The sequence below is a fragment of the Poecilia latipinna genome, unplaced genomic scaffold, assembly GCF_001443285.1.
Source record: "Poecilia latipinna isolate Pla-1442-1.1 unplaced genomic scaffold, P_latipinna-1.0 Scaffold47, whole genome shotgun sequence".
In the NCBI taxonomy this organism is placed as follows: domain Eukaryota; kingdom Metazoa; phylum Chordata; class Actinopteri; order Cyprinodontiformes; family Poeciliidae; genus Poecilia; species Poecilia latipinna.
Genome location: NW_015112663.1, coordinates 541,366 through 562,073, shown reverse-complemented (window position 1 = coordinate 562,073; position 20,708 = coordinate 541,366). Strand labels below are relative to the sequence as shown.

Sequence of the window (20,708 nt, the reverse complement as noted above, 5' to 3'; positions counted from 1 at the left end):
AACTGTAAGCAGATCCTGATCCTCTGAAACTTTGGAGCTACATACCGCGCCTTGCAAAAGTATTAAAACAGGATCACATTTTGTCACTTTACAACAACCGTCAAAATATTCTATTGACATCTTTTTCTGGTAGACCAACACATAGTATTTATGAAGTTGAAGAAAAGTTACCCATTGTTATTTTTAATAAAAACCATCAATATAAAGCATTTGTTTAACCACCATTTGCTCTAATATTCCTAAATGGAATCCAACCATTACCCTCAATATAAATGCAGCTAATATCTGAGAAAGAAGTCATGTAGGGGACAAAGCCAACATTTAGAAGAAGGTGATGTGATCAGATGAGACCGAAGCGTCTCCGTTCTACATGCAAGACGTCTTTTCGTTTAAGCTAATGCTACACATTCCTCTAAACACCCTCGAGACGTCACAATAAGTCAGGAAGGTGGCTGTTGATTTTCATCCAATCAACAGCCAAAAATAAAAATAAAAAAAATAACAACAAAGCACAAGCAAAATGTTAAACTTTCCAACTTTTCAAATATGTCACGTTTCCCGCAGAACATGTAATTTGCATCTAAACCCAGGGGGCTTTGAAGGGGCTGCAGACTAAACATTTAAGCAGACCAAAGTCTTGAGTTCCTTTTTAAAATTTTCCACAAAGCACAATCATACTCTGCTGCAGCGAATGCCTTGAAAACATTTACCTCACCAAGGAGCACTTGTCAAAAATAATGATTTTCTTTTAGTCAAGACTGAAAGAAAGGCACGATGGGACAATGAACACTAGAATAAGAGAGCGCACATTAGTAAACAAGTAGAGAGGAGGAAATAAAAATGGATTCAAGTGTGAGCATTATTGGACTCTTTTTTTTTTTTTTCAAAGAAGGCAAAAGGCCAAATGTTGATGAAACGCTTAGAGTCGGCTTCATTCTCACTCTGCTGTAGGCTACTTAGCTGTGACAAAAAAACAAAAACACAAAACCTAATCCACTCCGGAAAAGTTTTTAGCCTTAGAAATGTTTTTGAAAAGCTGCACAGCGCTGCTTTTTAAAAAAAGAAAGAAAGAAAAAAAAAACGTTTTACGTATTAAAATATTAATATTTAGATTACAAAAACCTGAAAAAAAGAAAAGAAAATCAGCTCGATTCCTCTTGATATTGTTATATTTCTAAAGTTAGTCTTCTTAATGGGAACACTGTTAAGCTTAGCAGCTACTCGTAGACAGCCAACAAATCCTCAGAAATAGTGTGCGCCCTTGGGCACGGACTAGTCACCAGTATGAATATATGCAAAAAGGTTTAAAAAGTTGCAGATTTCAAAATGCCAGAGTGATCTGACTTTTCTACAACTGTATCGAAATCAGACTCAGGTTTGTTACCAGGGCAAATCCCATGACAGGTTCGTCAGTAATCAGCTGTATGGAAGTAATGCTGTTTTAAAACTGGTGGAGTTGAGCCCCAAAATCTTCAACCCCCCGTCAGATTCAGGTCAGGCTAATCTGACGTAGCCTTTTATCCTTAGCAACATGTTTCTTCTGAATGGAAGTAATGTTAATAATTTTTGGAGAGATCCAGAGAGAGCACTGACCTGTATCGGATGGGGAATCTGAGGAAAGACCTAAATATTAGTGCGATGGCAAGGCGGCTTTTCAGCCTTTAAGACAAGAAGATCTTCACCAAAGATAAATAATAAAAGTACATGTGGACAAAAAGACAAAAAACAAAACAAAAAGAGATAAATTACTTTAAATACAATTATTTTCAAACTCCTTGTCCACTGTTTTATTATCTTTTGAGAGATGCCTGTCTCTTTTCCAATCAGAAACAAACTTCTTGGTAGAAGGAAGAATTTGTGGCTCAACTGGATGAACAGCAAACAGCAGGAAAAGTTTCAGTATGAGGAGCAGAAAGGGGTTTCCATGGCTATTTTTGCTCATATATCAAATCAAAGCAAAAGTGGGAAACAAATGGATCGGAGAAATTATTATAAATGTAGAAATCATTTTTTCGGATTATTTTAGCAGGAATAAGAACAAATGATGCTTTTCCGTTCTGAATAATGCAATTATTGACTGTCTCATACAGACACAGGTCTCGTTAAAACTGTTATTAGAAAATACATAACTCAGTAATATAAGAGCTAAGGTCTGTTAACCTAAACATTGTCTGTAAAGCAAATAAATGTTTCTAAAAAAAAAAGAAAAGCTCATTTTTAATCAAAAGCCATTTCAAAAACACGTCGCCGTTTGTCTTCTTTGCAACATTGACAGACGTGTTTTGTCGCCAAGCTGCGGCTCAAATGCTGAATGTGTGTTTATTAATTTCTGTTGCTCTTTAGGGAAGTTAAATGAGAAGGAGAAGCCCGCCTTCGCAGCGCCTCCCTGTGTGCGCGCGTAAAGGTCAGCGGTTATAATGAGAGGACTGCCGAGGTCAGAGAAGCCAGAGGGCTCCAACTCCCTGACAGGCCACATAACTCCACACCGGCTTTTAGCATGCTAATACTGACGGGAGCTCCAGGAGCGCTCCCTCCTTTAGCCCCATCGAGCCATCTCTCACTGTGACTAACTGGCTCCCTGCTCGGCCATCAGCCGGCCCCCCTCGCCGACGAGTCTTCTCCAATAATAATGGACAACGGAGGCAGCATTACACTGACAAATTATCCTCTGCTCAGTCTCCACCTCTTGTTTACCTCTTGTTGCTTGGCAGTTCCCGGCTCTGACAGAAACGCGAGAGGACGTGAGTTTCGCGGCTCTCGGTGGTCGAGCGATGTTCTAAGGGCGCGTTGTGATGTCACAAGCTCCTGACGAAAACTTCAAGAATCCGTTGTGATCCATCTTCTGGAGAAGTTTACTTCTGGAGAAGTTTACTTCTGATCTGAGCTGTGCAGAGCTTTCTGGGCCAGGCAGAGAAGGAACACATTAACACACACACACACACACACACACGCGTACATGCACACACACACGCACACAAACAATCAGTCATAGAGGCATCCCAAGCCAAACGGGCGAGGAGGAGGAAGAGGGGAGGTGGAGGAGGAGGAGGAGGGAGAATCATCCTACCGAGGGGATGATGCAACCCGAGTGAAATTTTTCGAACGAAACTCCTGCTGCATTAACGCAGACCTGCAGGACGAAGAAACACAGCCCAGCTTGTCTTCTTTCTTTGTTCAAAGTCGGGTCTGATTTCAGACGTCTTTTTCTTCTGCTGCAGACGGCAACCTGTAACATCTAATTGCCTGTAATAAGACGCAGCATGACTCTTTCCTGTTCTTGGCATCGTGACTTCCTGGCCTCGGTGAACACAGCGAGCCCGACGATCTGTTGTCTTTGTGTAACCGCTTTGCCCTACACGTTCAGGTAAAAGGCTGAAATATCAATGCAAAAAGTGTTTAGGGGGGGAACCATAACTCCCTTTATGACCTGCGCTGATTATAGCCTCCCCATCTGTAGCATAGACCATCTGCACTGTGGGTGAATTTAAACAGCACTGGAAGTGGTCCTTAAACTGCATCCTCTTGTTTTATGTCAATAACACTGACTTACAGCAGCATTCAAACCCCTCAATCTTTCTACATTATGTCACATTACAATTACAAACATTTAATGTCCTTGAGTTTAGCTGATTAAATTACACAAAGTAGGGCAAGATTATACAGTGGATGAAAACACATTTTTATTTATTATTATTATTATTATTATTTTTTACAACTATAAATTTAAAGAAATGCAAGCTGAGTTTCCTTTACTCTAATATCTCAAAATAAAGTCCGGTACAACCGAAACCCAAAACTTCTTAACTAATAATGAAACTGTTTTATGTGGGTTTCTGAGGCGTGTTGGAGAAAATGTATGGCACACCTGCAAGCCTACCAACACAGTTAAACATGTGTGCATTGTGACGTCACCTTCTCACAGGAAGGATGGATGAGTTAAATAAAACTGTAGTCATGGCAAAATAGTACTAAAGTCTGCAAAACACTTGAAATTGGGACATGCTTCGAACATCCAAAGAGAAAACCACTTTTACAATACAGTCGCAGCTAAAATGGAATGGTTCCAGTTCAACCATTTTCATGTATTGGAATGGCCCAGTCAAAGCCCAAACCTAAATCTAATTGAGAAGCTTTGGTAATACCTAGAAAAAATACCAAAAATACTTAATATTACATAGATTTGCACTTCTTTCTGCTGTCCACTCATTTAAAATACATTGATGTTTGTGGTTGTCAGGTGACAAAATGTGAAATGGGTCTTACTCTCCCAGAAAAGCATCTCATTTTATTTGTTAGGCGCAGAACAAGCAGGACCAAGCAGGACTGGTAAAGGGTATGCTCTACATCTGAAGACCCTCTGCTTCTTTTTTTTTTGTCGCTTTTATCATCCGTCACGTCAAAAATGGATGATTAGACCCAACTCCAAACGAGATTTCGACACCTGCTTTAACTTTGAGCAACTCTCTGACTTTCTAACTGCTTTAACTGTCTGAGCCCATGGCGAAGGCTGCTTGCAAACATATTTAGCTTGACCAAGGACAAATACATTACTTGAATTGAATTACATCCAGATGAAGCAACAGCAATAAAACAGTCTTGGTGACAGCTGCATTTGCATTTGCTAAGAAATGAAGAGGGGGGGACGGAGAGGGAAGAAAGAAAAAAGTTTCAAGGTAAAGGTTTGACTTGGAACGCAAACGCTGCACGAAGACGGAACGGTGGTAAAAAAAAAAAAAGAAAGTAGCTCCACTTCTTAAATGTCATCTCCATATCATCACAGCTCAATTGCCGCAGTGATTACGACATAAAATCCGGGCTGATGAATAGTTCTGGCAATCATTTCTACACCTACTCCTTTTGAACGGATCCCCACCTCCCATGCTGCATTGCCAGCGAGAGGAGAAAGGGCCAGCTCTTTGTGCTCGCCATGCTTCTCAGCCCCGTTGTGCTTGGTAGCAGCAGCAGCAGCCGGTGACCATTATAAATGGCCTCTATTAGCATGGCTTGGTCGCAGAGGGGAGAGAAATAAAATCATTGAGAGGATGTAGCCCCGCGCTGATGTCCCGGCGCCCGCTATCAAGCTCAGCTGACCCCCGTTCCCCGGCTTCTCTCCTCCCCTACACCCATTCCAGCGAGAGACACAATCCTAAAGACTAGATTACAAGTGATACATAGAGTCATTATGGGGAGGGTTATGGCAATAGTACCACATGCACAACTGACAATGGCCATAATAGGGGTCTATTTCTTCAGAGGGAGCATTGAAACAGTAAAGGCACTTCTTGATATGAAATTTTTGCGGTATGATAAGATAGGGGTAGATTTCACAGTATTTACACAAAATTTAAACAAAAACGCATATTTTTTTTTCATTCAATTATTCTGACTACTCCTAAAATATCTCATGATGATTAGTAGCCAAGTTCATGTTTTCTAATACTGTAATTTTGACACATATAAGAGCATATAGAAGAAACATTGTTTTCAAAAGCCAATTGCATATGAACAACTTCTATTATTTTTTTCCCAACTAAAACAACCACAAGAAGCTAATATTAGCTGGTTAAATAGTCAGGCTATCTGCTAAGCCAGTCTGCAGTCAGCTACTTTGAGGACAAGAGTAATGGGTGGCGCTAGCATTGAGAAATGGAGGGATTATTTAACTTTGTCATGAAAAGTGAGACATTTCTGAGAGCAGTGTTTGTTTTTCTGGAGCTTAGATTAAAAATTGGTGATTGAGTTAGAGCTAGAAATAAATTTTGATGAATTTTTAAAACTATTTCTGTCACTTTACTCATCAATGCAAAACAACATTTTAAGTTCATACCGCAAATATTTTCAAAGAACTCATTTTGCCTTAATTCCGCAAACCAGCTGACTTTAAGCTTCAAGCTGTAGAAAAAAAAAAAAAACTTTGGTCACTTTCTCTGACTTCAAGCTTTAGGGACAGAACATTTTTATTATTTTAAAAGCTTAATTCCACCGAACCTTGATATATCTTGATCCCAGTAACTCATCCAATAGCTTTTAACAAACAAAGCTTCTTCATAAAACTTACAATAAAGTTAAATGAACTCATTACACAAATGATGAGTGACGATATAGTTAACAAAAGTCAGTCACCGTAAGTTGCACGCTTGAAGACACAATTATATATATATAAAAAAAAAAAAAACGAGAAGGAAATTTATGCGAGCATCTCCGATCTCCGGCAGCAACGGGGAGGCTGCCACAGCCATTACGAAGCACAGTGCACCGCAACTGAACGGGCGCCACACCGGCGCATGATTTAAAGACACAGAAAGAGAGGGAAAAGAAAAGAGTGAACACTGTCAAGCAGAGTTAATGAAAGAGGGGGAAAATGAAGGGGAGGATGGTAGGAGGGGCTTTCTGGTGAGCAGTCCTACAGACTTCACTCCAATGGAGCACATCACACCTTAAAGGGTCATCGTGCCCTCAGTTATACTGTCTGCACTCCGATCGTAACAGGGTTTGAAAAAAAAAAAAGGCAAAAAAAGCCAAGTGAAAGTGAAGCTGAGTAGGAAAAAAAAGAAGCTAATTTGTTTTGCGTGGAATCAATGAGTTTAAGCATAAAATTGACAAAAACGTACTTATGTTTTTAATGACACTGAAAACCGATATTTCTTTTAACTCTGCCTCTACTCAGTTACTCTCGACCTCTTTTGTTACCTGGTGTACGTTATTCAGCGAAAGACTTCAATAAAGCCATATGACCGAAGCGCGCGCAGTGAGTCACTTTGCCTGTAATGTGCGGGTCGTGCTGTCTTTTACTGCTAATTTGGAAATCTTCCACAGGAACCTCGGGAAGGTGTTGAGAGGCAGTGAAGGAAACACGGCCTTCAAACAGCTTGCAGTCAGCCAGCGAGGTGGCAAGCTAAAGGAGTATAGAGCCTCCAGCTAGTTAAAATATGAGCACAGCGGGGGCTCACTAATGAAAGCGGGGGCCCCAGCCTGGGAAGCAGGGCTGTATATCGCGGCAAAAAGACAGTTCTTAGAATCAGCTGGCGAGCAATGCCTATAGTTCTGGGGCCGCTGGTGATTAACCATCCAAGAGGGAGTTGCTACTACAGCTGGACTATTAATAAAAGATCCCCCCCCCACATTTCTGCACGCACCTTCTCCCACCTCTTTGGTTTCTTGCTATGCCTGCACACAATCTCAACCATCTGAAATTGTTTGGATATCATAATCTATTCCTAACACATGGTTGATGTTACACATTGTTTATATTGGACAGAGAAAGCTTAAACATCACAACAAGCTGCTACAGTTTTATATGAACTATTTGCATGACTTGTATTTGGGGAGACGTTTGATCAAAATATGTGGAGAAAATACCTGTAGCAGCTAAAACACTTAAAGTGGAAGACTTTAAAATATGTCCTCTAATAGAAAGTGAAACCTTTCCATAACAGCTACGGTGAAGATTAGCAACAACTAGCTAAGAAGCTAAACTTGCCTTCAAGTTGGACTTAAGCTTAGTATTGTTGCTAAGCTAGCTAAAGCTGAATACAAACTTTTTGAATCTATTCTAAGAGCAGAGGATTCAAACCTTCGTCTTGATAAGAACAACTTAGCAACGCTGTTTATCATTCCTGTTGTTGCTAGCCATTAAGGCTGGATGCAAACTTTTTTAAATGGAGTCATACAACATAGCAACTAAAGCTATTCCATGACAAACACAGAGATGCAATTAATTAGCAACAGCTAACTCAGAATTACAATGTTTAGCTTGCTAGTAAGCTTTCCTTCATGTAAACATTTCAACCCTACCACTTTCTGCTCTACACATGACAATTTATTCTTTTAATTTCCAATCTATATGCTCTCTTAGATTTGTTACCAAAATAGGCTTATAATTTACTTACTAAAGTTACAATTTTAAACTAATACGCTGGACTCAAACGTAAAAACATTTAATGGCTAAAAATGTAATACTCTCCAAAACGAACTTTTTACAGTGTGGTTGCTCATTCTTCGTGCTCTGTACTCCTCTGGGAGATGTTTTTCGGGTACAGCAGATCAATTAGTGACCTCTCATTAGATGGCCATTTGCAAAGAATAACCCTTCCCTTGGGGGAGAAAAATAAAAAAGAGTTAAAGCATCATCACTCTTGTTGGATAATGGTCCATTGATATTGATTTTAAAAAGCCCGTCTGAGTAAAACTTTTTGCATATTATCTGCTCTGGTTAGAAAACTGAGCTAAAAATAGTCATAGGATATAAATTACAGAGGTAAACCAGTTATGGGTGCGCATAGCCAGAAAGCCTAAAATGCAGAAATATATAAATAGATCTGCATTTCCTTTCCAAGGGAGAATTTACTACTGTCATTAATTACTAAACCAGAGGGTCACAGCACCATTGTTCATATTAGATGTTAGTTTTTAGTGAATATTATTGGTAGGCTTCGCTGACTTTACTTAACACTAGAGCTAAATGTTGACACATTTAACAAACAGCATATTGCTAAATATAACTGTTCATCGCTTGGAACATTTACATCATAAACATGCCTTTACCAATAGTTTTTGTTGGTTAATTTGATTTCTGTAGATGATTTCATTAACCTACTGATTTATGGCCCAACAAGGAGACCGGACTCCAACTTTGTGAACCACTACTGTTACGTCACTCCTGAAAAGGAGATGAGTCACTGTTACACTAAATCTAATGTTGGATTTGATGCCAATAATGTCTGTAGCTGAAAATGTGATTATCAAAAATGATCAGGAATAGTAACTATTACACCTGTGATTTCTGTTTTTAGACGAAGAAACTACATGTCTATCTTTACTACTCACAACTGAAAGAGAAAAAGAAATCCAACTTCTCCTAAAAAAATAAAAATAAAGAAATCAATGTGAATAGTTTTGAAATCAGGATCTCTACATATGTGATAAAAAGTGAGAAAAGTTAGAACATGTCATTAAGTTCCAGACTCTGTTTGCTCACTGGAAAAGGTTTAAAGCTAAAACTAGGAATAATCCAGTACAATAGTCTGACTTCATTTTAACCTTGAATAAAAATATCAGATATAAACATATTTTAATACAAAATGTATACCATTATCTAACAGTTTTTATTTAAGACAGATAATTAATTTTTCATATTTAATAAAAATAATACAACAATCATTACAATATTGTTATTTGGATTTTCCTGCACAAACTTAGGCAGAAACTTACTAAAGTTTTTAAAGAGCTTGTTATGCACAAAATAACTCCTTTTTGCCACTCTGTTAGATACAAACATGGCCATAACTGGTTCATTAGTCAGGCTATCAGCTCCGGTAGCAGATTTGTTGTCACTATTTTTTAGACGTACAGCATCAAAACTTGTTAGCTGTAATTTTATAACAGTTAGAAGAGACAGTAGGGTTGGACAATTGCCATATAGTTTTTGTTTTATTCTGAAAAACAATCATTTTGAGAAGGTTTTTTTCTTTTTGTAAGACCCTCATTCTACACAATATGTTCATAACCTAAAAGCCTGATGAATTTTTGAATACTTTTTTTATCGTTACTTGTATTGCCATTATAAAAACAAAACATCTTCTCCATTTATATAACCCATAGCCCATCATGCATCCCTAGCTGATACTCTTTTAATTTAAACAAAACAGCTGTCCATGTTTTTCAGAAACAGAAATATTCCCAAATAGACAAAACCATGTTTGTAGTAAGTGAGAGAAAAAAAACGTAGCAGCTCTTTCAGACAACTGATCTGCAGTGTGCAGCAGCAGATGGGAGACGGGCAGAGCTGCATTACTCCATTCGCCACACAGTTGGAGAAAGCATCGGTCTCTCCGCCACTTTCTCTGGCATCAAAATAAAAGGACTTAACCGATCATGAAATCTTTGCTGTTCTGAAGGTGCAGCTTTTTAATTGTGGTCTAAATTGCACGACCAAAACCTAAATGGGGTAAAGTTAAATAAACTCATCAGAGTCCTTAGATGATGTAAACAAAACACGGATAGGTTTATGTGATCATGTATGAGTCGAGGCATTGAAGCTGTGACTGAAAAGCAGGTGTTTTCACCCAGAGATTGATTGAGCAGAATCTCTTCCTAAATGGAAACAGTGTCGTTCAAATACCACCAGCTGTTGTTTTCACTGAGCTCTAAAAGACAGCCTTTTCTCATTTTCGTTTGTAATTTTCTGCAAACAAAAGCTCAAAAATGACAATGTAATATATTCTATTTGGAATTTGAGGAAAAATGTTTTATCAGTAGCTCGTAGTCAAAGATGAAAATAGTACGCAGTAATGCAATAAAATAAAGAGAACAAAGCAAAAATGTATAGTTGTCTCTTAATTTTTTTCCACAGTTGTATATTCATGGGCCCACTCTCAATGCTGTTGCACGTTCATACGCACGTGCACCCATCCACCACCCCCCAGCACGCGCTCCCCCCTTTTCACACGCACTCTCACACACACCGATAGTGTAACAGGCAGCAGATCGTACTGTTCTGCTAATCAAACATAATCCACTCTCTCTATAACGCTTGCTGTCGTGACTCCCTCTTCGGGCCACTCTCGTGATGTTTCTGCACAATAAGGTGACTCTGAAGAGCAGCGCTAGGTCGAAAAAAAAGATCTGTCATCTGCCGCCAAAAATAATAAAATACAATAATAAAAAAATCCCTAAAAACAAACGCCCCAACCCCCAAAAAACTCATTCAGGCGTCTCAAAATTTGCCCAACATTCGCGCACTAATCGTCCCCCATCCGTGCGTCATGTGTGCCAGATTCCTCCCCCTCGCTCGCCGGAGCCTTCGAGGGGACCGGAGGGAGTTAGACCCACCTTTGTGCATGCCCGTGAAGCGGTCCTTCAACACAGTGAGCTCGTAAATCTTGCCGAACTCCTCGAAGAGGGGCCGGAGGTCCTTCTCGTCCAGGTTGCGGGGGATCTGGCCGATGAAGAGTTTGATGGCATCGTGGTCCTTCATGGGTATGGTGGCCGGGCATCCCGCCGGGCTGTGGCTTAATCCGTTCACGAGCCCGTTCGTGCTGGCGGACACGACACCGACACCGTGCACCGCGCCGTCCACCTGCCCGTTGGTTAAAGTTGCCATCTTCGGACCTGCCGCGGTGAGAGTTGGGTAGAGGTACAGGACGACGGCGGCAGACGGCGACGGGCGGGGAATCGTTTTCTCTCTTTTTTTGAAGAAGAAGAAGAAGAAGAAGAAGAAGAAGAAGAAGAGGAAAAATAAAAAATAATATAAAAAAAAAGAAAAAAAAAAAGAAAATTGGGATCCGAGACCAAGTCGTGCCAGAGAGGGTCCGCTCTCGTCCTATCAAAGCCAGTATTTACAATGATTGGAAAACACATGTAGCGTGCGGCGAAGACTCATATCAAAAAATAAAAAAAGCGCGCAGTGCCCAGTTGGTCCCGATGGAGGTTTTGATTCCTTGTATTTATGTCTTACCCAATAACTCGTTCATTGATTTCATAAAAGAGAGAAAGAAAGAGAGGAAAGAAGAGGGGAGAGAGAGGGGGGGGGGAGAGAGAAAGAGAGAGCAAGAGAGAGAGAGAGAGAGCAACAGCGTTCACTGTCTATTTACACCCACGTTCCTCCGTCCCAGCTTCTTGGCACCCTTTTATTTTTTATTTTTTTTTGCATTGAGGACTTGGTATGGGTGTCTTCTCGGTTTAAACGGACAGGACCTGCTCAATGCTTGCCAGGGCGGCGGGGAGTTTCGAGTGAAATGGGGGGGGGGGGGGGCGCTTTAAGCTCACTATTTATAAACCGAACCGTTTTCTCTCCCCCTCTTCCTTATGCGAAGAGCCAGTGGTACATTCCGTCGAGGGAAGAGGGTCTATAAATAGAGAAATATAGAGAATACGGTCCTTTGTGCTCCAACCCAGAGCAAACAGCGGCTCGCGCACCAACTTCATGTTACACAGTGAGACCGACTGAGAAATGCGAGGAACAACACTCTTTTGCTCATGTTCCCATCCCATCAGACATAACCCACGAAAAATGTGGATTGTGATTTAAAGTGGTTGCGTTTAAGTTCACATTCTTTCGCATTCTTGCTCCCTTTCCTCCTCCTCCAGCAGCAGCAGCAGCAGCAGCAGAGAGAGCCGCTGCCTCCCCGCTTCTCCATTGGCCGGCGGACAGCTCCGCGGTGCTGAAATGTAGCTCTGCCAGCCGAAGCCAACATATTTGCTTCCTTCGGAGGAAAACAGTGTGTGACAATTCGTCCTACAGCTCGTTTCAAGTCCAGAGGAAACACAGAGTGTTGTTATTGTTCGCCTCGCTGGTTAGATGACGAGTTATTAGCTCCAGCATCTAGAGTCATGTTGACTATAGACGGCTTGATTTTTTTTTTTCTCCCGAAAGAGGAAGTCTGTGAGCACCGCCGAGTGGCGTACAGAGGGGCCACACGGAGGAAGGAGTGGAATCCCACAAGAAGAGGGAACAAATAGACGTTTTAATGGAGTGATGAAGATGAAGTGATACATTTAGATTTATATGAATGTGTTATTCACACTCTTCCAGAGTACATACAGTTCTGTGGTGGAACTGTATCTACCGGACATTCATTGTTAACCGAGACAAAAAGGTATTTTTCTTCCACTACCACAGTGGACGTGAGATCTCTTTCTATCAAGATGGGGGCATGGAGATCTGAAATGCACAATAATGTGCAATTTTATTTTATTTTTTCATACAAAAAGTAAAGCAAGAAGGTTGAAACAGAAACAACCAGTTGCATTTCCTCCATGGCGAGTCCCTTCCTCTGCCACCCGACTGATAACCAAACACACTGTCCCACTCCTGCAACAAAGCCACTTCTGCAGAATGTCATTTTCATTTTAAAATTTATCACAGAATACCAAACTCGATAGATTAGATGGATTTTTTATTTATTTTTTTTAGCAAGACCAGGTAGGGTAAGATAATTTGATTTATATAGCACACTTTCAGCAATAAGGCAATTCAAAGTGCTTCACATGTTAGAGGACATCCAGACAAAATAAAAGAAAAGCAAGAGAAAAATAAAAGTATAGAACTACGGATATTGGTTCTTCATGTTTAGTAAGAATAAGCATTTTATAAACTAGTAGGGGTTTCTCTGGATTCATGATTTGATAAAACTAGATGTTGGTTCTCCATGTTTGATTCTATAAGATAGATGGTCCTAAATGTTGATCTGAAGTAGCCTCTCTAATCTAATGCCGAATCATAAGGTGTGCCAGTTTCCATGTCACACACAGAGAACAGCTATGTCTCCTTCCAGTGTTCATCCTATGTGTCTGTTCACATGCACTGGACATGAAAGCAAGCAACGAGGAGCCCAGATGGTGCACAACAGGCAAACGCCTTTTTTTGGCCTCATGGCACCGTCATGTCACCCTGTGCAGAAAGCCGCCACATTTTCCATATCAAAGACCAACATCGTAAACGCCCAGTAGCTTGGGATCAGGTAGCCTTCTGTGTTTTATTTTGGCTCTGTAATAGTGCTATCGTTTCTTCTGCGTATTTGGGAACTCTGTTTTATTCCCCGAGAGAGTCGGTTCACTGTCTAACTCCCAAAGGGAACAGAGGATCCATTTTTGTGATGATGTGTAAAAGTAATTCTTTTTTAAACCCAACATGATGAAGTTTTTTTTTTTTCTGGTTACAAATCCTACGTAAACATTTTAAGTACAATTTACCTGAAGATGTCAGTTTGTCAACCTTTATACTCATTCATTGTTGAATGAGTATAAACAGAGAAGACGATGTAGCATCATTAAGGACTACGTCAACTTAGTTAAACTTCATGTGGTTGACAATGTTTTTGTGCTGGAGGAGGAGTTTAGGTTTGTGGCTAACTTTAGCTGACTTAGCAACGGTGATAATATTGTCTAATTTGTGAGCTCAGATTCTTAAAAAAGAAAAGTTGTATATCACACTTTGTTAATACAGATTCAACGTGTTTATTAGCATGTCAGTAAGTGTTTTTTGCTCATCTACTAACTATTTGTTGTTCCTATTTTACATGTAGGATAAAAAATGGTATTTCTATGAATGAAACTGTGCCTGCTGGTCGTTTTGCCACGCAGAACCCAGCTGAGGCATCTCTGTCCATTAGACATGAGTTACTTAATGTGTTAAACCATAAATTTATCTGAGTTTATAGGTTGTAAAATTTTTATCGAGCAACATCATTTCTTCATCGATTAAATGAGGAAATTAATTTTCCTAATTAAAATTCATTTGATTAATTGATTGATTGAATTTTAAATACATGCATAAACCCTTAATTGTGCAGATATTTTGGAGTTGAGTTTGATTGATTGAACATAAAATGACAAATAGGCTATTACATGTGTGAAAATCAGATTATAGCAACAAAAAAACAAACAAACAAAAAAACAAAAACATTGAGAACCTAGCACACTTTGAAAACTTAGTGTAATCTACCAACTTTACGCTGTTGAACTTTCAAAGTTTCTATGGCAAATAGAATATATTTGTCTTATCGCAGCTGGTCAAAATCTAATAGTTTATTTTCTCATGTGGTCATCCACATGAGAAAAGCCATGTGGATGACCACACCATTACACAAAACGTGCCCAAATTAAAGAAACTCTGTTAAATAATGCTACTTTTTCCAGGAATATTTAGCCCCTCATACCACCAGACACCACTAAGACATTAGTGAACCATTAGGCTACAAAAGGCTGATGGGTATCACAGCGCCCCCCTCTCCTCTTTTTGCTCTTCTGCCAGCTAAATGGCCCAGTAATGTCATCCCATTCTCATGCCATGACTGAGCCCCAACACTTTTATTGGTTGGGTTGGGGGTTTGGGGGGGTTGTGAGGTCCGGGTAAGGGGAACTGCTGTACGGAGCTTGGCTTTTCTTTAGGCATGACACCATGCTCCGCTCTGTCCTCTCAGCCCTCCCCGGGGGCCACACTCCGTTCAGCTCAGCGGTCTCACTCGGCGCTCACGCCTGACTTACCTCCAGCAATAGTTCTTAATACAAGGGAGAGAGAAGGAATCGGGAGGGCACAAATCATTGTAATTATGTTCAGTGGGTACTGCCATGATGATTATGTAAGATACGCTTTCCGTGATGGCTCCCTCAACGGCTGGCTCGCGACACGACCCGCCTGCGAGGTCACGCGACGGCTTTGATCGGGCGAGCCCATCGGACTGATATTAATAACTCAAAATTAACGAGCGAGACAAGTAACAGAGGGCTTTTTTTGCTCTCCAAACTGTACTCTTGTCAGTCTGTTTGGGGGTATAATCTGACTCTGCGGAGGATCGTGGAAATCATTTGCACCTTAATAAGGACACAGCGATCTTAAAACCTGTTCAGCGATTTTCTCCCAACCCCCCCTTCCCTCACCGCATACGAATTATTGCCGCAATCAGTGAGATCACGTTGAACAATTTAATTGGTGCGAGTTTCGTTACATCTCGTAACAAAGCTCTCAATGGGAGAAATCTGGCTGGGATAAGACTCTGTCTATGGTTGTGAAGCTGCTATCAAGCAGTGGTGAGCACCATTTGCCTCTGTCCTTGGTTCTTAATTCAAATGCACAAACCGGTGTTGCTATTCAGAGAGAGAGTGGGGGGTTGGGGGAGGGGGGGTACTATGAATTTAGCGTAGGCTTTGTTAACAAGGTGTAGATGATCATGCATGGACTCCCTGCACTTCTCCAAACATTCCTCTGAGCTCATCAAAAAGAGGTCACTTCATCCCCCTCCCTCGCCCCCTCCCCTGTCCCTCCAAATGAACCTTTGCAATCAAACAGCAGGGGAGGCCTATTTTCCCCTGGAATATTGCCTGGTTGCTCGTCATGGCTTCAATTTTCAGTTTCAGCACTGTAAACGGCCGCAGCAAGGCAAATAAATGAAAAGGGAAATGAAATTCTGGGTAGCCAAGTTACACAAATAGATTGATAATCTGCACAGGCCACCCTAAAGTGCTCGGGCATTTTCAATATTACCTATTCTGCATAGTAATGTCTTTTCTCACCTCTCCTTCATGTGGGACGAAGTTCTAAATCTCCTTTAGCCTTGGGATATCCAGGCTGTATATCACCTTCCAGTAATTTAGGAGGGAGAGAGCACAAAGGGGTAAGGAAATGGCAGGCTCATGACTAAACGCTGAGAAAGTTTATAGGGACAAGAAGGGCAGGAGAGTTCTTTTTAACTTGAGTGGTGCTTTTTCTGTCACTTTGGGGGCATGGATGTTCCAAGCAATTAGCTTCTTCCATAATTTAAAACTTGGGGATCCTGTCCTATGAAAATCAAGCTCAGTTCGTTACGGTTTTATAGTAAAATCCACATCCGTTCCCAATGTTCTCGATATATATTGCCTTGCAAAAGGATGACATTTGACATGTTTGAGCTTGTGATACAACTTAAAGCCTTAATGTGTTTTAGTTGGGTTTTACGTATCCAAACTAGCAGATATTTTTGAAGTGGGACCAAAATAACGCATGGTGTTGAAATAAAAAGCTGAAAGATTCATCTGGACACCTTGTAGAGCAACATGTCAGTCCAACTATGAATTTAGACGCTGAAATGTTGCCAACTTTTCTTAATAAATAAATGAATAAATAAAATCTTATGCTCAATGAAATTAGTTGGAAAGTATTTGTGGACATCAACAATCAAGTTTTCCAAAAACGCTCAAATGGATTCAGATGTTGACTGACCGGGGCAATTAAACTCATGGACAGGGTTTAATCTAAACTGTGATTTTTGTATCTAGTTGTGTGTTTTCGAACGTGTAGCTGGAAAATGAACCTCTGCCTCAGTTTCATGTGTTTTGCAGCCATTAACAGGTCATCTTTTATCATTTTCTTGTCTTCATCTTCATCTATCGGTGCTTTAGCAGGATGGCCATGTCTTGGATTGTGCTGTACTACTCTTTGTGTTGATGGATTGAACAGAGATCTCTGAGACGTTCATAGCCTATTATATTATTTGACAAACCAACCCACCAGTTTGTTTGCAAATGTTCTCTAAGAAAACGTCTGAGGCATTTTACAGAATAAGTCATTACTCTCTAGGTGTCTTCTGAAGAGTCCACCCTGCATGATGCTGCCACCACCATTAGCTTAGGATGTCTTTCAAAGTCAACTGGAGGCATTTTAAAAAAAAAAAAATGTGTCAGAATACAAATTCGCTGCACACTTTTGAAGGTATTTACCTACAAAAGAAATATGAAAACCATTGTTTTCCTTCCACTTTGGATCTTTCTACCAAATTAAATAAAATTCATCACTGAGTTTATGGGTTTTGACTTTTTTTTTTTCAAGGCGCTGTATGAGGCAAAGGGAAACACAGACATGGGAAAGTTAAGATAGCGTTTTTTTTCTTTGTGTTTCTTACCAGGTTATGTTACAAATGGACAATCAGAAAGCTATAAAAACATTTTTGACACTTGAAGAGGTGTTGTATTATCTTCATTAAGAAGCAAACAAGGCTAAATGAGCACAACGTGAACACCGCTTTGATCTGCAACTCTCCAGAATTGTGAACTGCAGAGTGTGTTTAAAAAACCTCATCCGCTGGTGAAATGAGCTGCAGTTACACCTGGTGTGCATTGGAAACAGATTAGCGCTGTGACATTTGACATTGGGTAGCCATCTCTGCTCCAGGTGAATGCCGACTGCTGCACAGATCAGGCATGCTGACAGTTTGTCTCCTGGACTGACTGGCTGCCCTGGAAACACAAGCCTCTTGATAATCAGCAGCTTCACGACAACATTGCGAAGATGCTCAATTATGCTGCCCACCAAAACACAGGGAGAAAAAAAACAACAACGCTGCTTCGTCGCTGAGAAATTTGATGCAAAATTAACCAAGATCCTCGTCGTGGCAGACATCATGAATCATCCAGTCAGTAACTGGAGGCACAAAACGACTTCAAAGTCCAACGGCAGTCGGAATCACGCAGGATCAAAATCCTATTTCCACTACAGCGGATCAATTCCACAGAGGTCACGATGGGAGATGAACTCTGACCTCTGGCTTTGTTGGTGCAGTCTGATGATACTCTCAGGACTTGACCTTAATGTCAGGGTGATGTAACACCTCCGCTCCTCTCAGGAAGCCATTTTGGGGCAATAGGTTCCTGACTACACAGTTCCATTAATTGCTGTGGGACAGACAGCAGAGCCGACGGGAGCAGGAGAACACGTGGTTTCCATTCCAACACCGGCCTTGACACCGAGATGTGGAATAAGATGCTTATGTTACCTAGAGAAAAACCTTCCCTAAAACACGTTCGTTTTGTTGAAGGTGCTCTGAGCAGATTAAAAAATAAATAAATAAAAAATTCAACACGTGGCAGAATAATGACTGTCCATCATCACCCTGAACATTATGGTGGTGGCAACATGATGGCACGGGGAGGCGTTTCTTTGTTCATTGCTGATGATACTTTGCTGTTTTGTTGCACTATTCCAACCTTGTCCTCTTATTTGTCTTCTCCAAATAAATGGAGCAAAACACAGGAAGATTCTGGAAAAATTACCCTGTTGAAATTCTGCAAAAGCTGCGATGCCATGGTTTAGAAACGAGGTTTAATGCTGGGCTACAAGTACCTTTGATGATACTTGGGCTGCTTTTTGTTGCACTCAAAAGAATAATCAACTTGTAGCAGCGGTTCAGATTATTCTGTTGATACATTTTATCATACATTGACCTGAAAGAGTACATGCCTGTTATGACCATTGTGGCGATTGGTATTTGTCACGAAAAGCCTGAGAGCCACTGGTTTAGATCAAATGTTTCTGATGTGTTAGGTTGTGTCAAGGCAAGTGTTTGAATTCGATATTACGTGTCGAATTCATTGCAGCCGTAGTTACGGAAAAGGGTGTTTCTGTAAGTCACTGACGCAGGGAGGCATAAATAAATGCATGCCGCACTTTTGAAAAATGTATTTTTAAAATAAAGTATAGAAACTATAATATGTTTTTAGGCAGAAAGAAGAGCGGACAATTACAACGCAGCACTCCAACGTCTGGTTAGACAAAGAGCTAAAGCGGAAATGTGCTTGTTAGTCTCTGAGTGGAAAAAGAACAACAAAAGAAATAATGGTGAAATTGAGGTGACTCCTCTGTTTTCGCCTAAGTGATGAGTTGCGCTTTGTCGGCTGAAGAGAGGAGGTAGGCATTACATTTTTTTTTTTTCCCTGATAATGACAGATAAATGGCAGGAGACAGACAAAAGAAAAGCACACTGACGGCCAGGATCGCTAGACAAACAGACGGGTGCAGGGATAAAAAAAAAGAAAAAAAGAAATCAGACGTACTGTAAGTTGGAATCTTCTTTGTCGGCAGTGTGTTTCTCACCGTGTGGGAGTGATTGCCCGGTGTGTGGGTAGGCTTGTGAATTAAATATCGAGCCTGACGGAGCACATTTAGCCAGGTTGTCTCGAACTCACAAACACACGCAGCCTTCCCGATCACAATGCACCGCATGCATGGCTGCTCTTTAAGATCAATTAACATGAAAGTCCTTGTTGATGAGGTAGAAAGCAGCAAATGCAGCACGGGCTGCCGAGGAGAGGCGCGTTCCTCCCTCCTCCTGCCGACGACGTCCTTGTAGCGCCCGTCCTCTCTCCTGTCAGGCAAAGACAGACAATGCAAATGCCAAACGACCAAACGTGCTTGTGTGACCCCTAATTTGTGTCTGGCGGTGCCGCTCTGATCTTTTAACGCCCCGCACACAGCCTCCATACTCTTCTTTGCACAGCGTGTGGACTCTGTGGGACAAATTAAACAGTATCTGTGTGAAAGATGCATATAAAGCGTAGGAATCAATCAGTCAACAAGGCCGCAGCATCTGCCCCCCCCCTCACCCCCCAGCCTCTGGAAGACACAAACAGGAAGGGGGCTCCTGGCAACAAACGTCGCTCAGGTGGACAAAAGGTCATTAATTATGAATACTAAATCAGCAACTGAAAAAGGTTACCATTCCCCCTGCAATCTCCTCCCTCTCTACCTTCCTGTAGCATTTATGAAAGCGTTTTTTTTTGTGGGGGGGGGGGGGGGTTTCAAAAGCCTTTCTCTGTCCCCTCTTCTGTCGGTAGAAATATAAGCTCTGGTCCCGCTTTGGTTCTGGAGGGCCAGGAAGGAAGATGAGAGAGAAATAGTAGCACAGCGGGATTCATTCATCGCAGGATTAAGCGCGACAGCTCTGGGACTGTAGCTGGATCATTTGCTTTTCCACAGCTGAGTGTCATTGTGGAGTTTTTTTTTTTTTAAATAAACTATAATACAGTCTCTGTAGATATGTATATAATATCTGAATGGATGAATATTCTGGAATCACAAAAAGAAAAAAAATATGACAAATGCAAATTGTCATTTAACCATAAACTTCAATCTTTCATTGAAATTTGATGTGAAATACAGACACAAAGCTTGTGCATAACAATAACGTGAGGAAAAACAAAAGATTCATTATTTTTTAAATTGTTTTGCAGTAAATTTATATCTTTCTAAAAAGGCACGTGTGCACATTTTTACTCTGTATTTTCAAACTTTATCACTAAAATTTGAAAATACAGCTAACTCATTATTTAGCTGTGATGTTGAAACAAACATCAGTGTTTGAGAAACTGATGATTTCTTTCATTGCTAACACGCAAAAGCAAGGTGCTGTTTTCCAGTTATCCTCACGTTCAAAACAAGCAAAAATGAAAGTGTGACATGC

General features: G+C 40.7%; 1 protein-coding gene across 4 annotated transcripts in view; it reads right to left on the bottom strand.

Annotated features, from left to right (window-relative positions):
- LOC106958278 (CUGBP Elav-like family member 4) overlaps positions 1–11,738 on the bottom strand; it is a 112,969-nt gene extending 101,231 nt beyond the window's left edge. The window contains exon 1 of one of the 4 annotated variants that reach the window (XM_015050100.1): positions 10,831–11,738. In XM_015050100.1, the coding sequence (XP_014905586.1) occupies positions 10,831–11,101 (271 nt within the window). In that variant the 5' untranslated portion in view covers positions 11,102–11,738. The remainder of the gene's footprint in view (positions 1–10,830) is intronic. The other 3 variants (XM_015050091.1, XM_015050117.1, XM_015050107.1) reach the window with 3 other exon arrangements.
- Between the last annotated feature and the right edge of the window lie 8,970 nt (positions 11,739–20,708).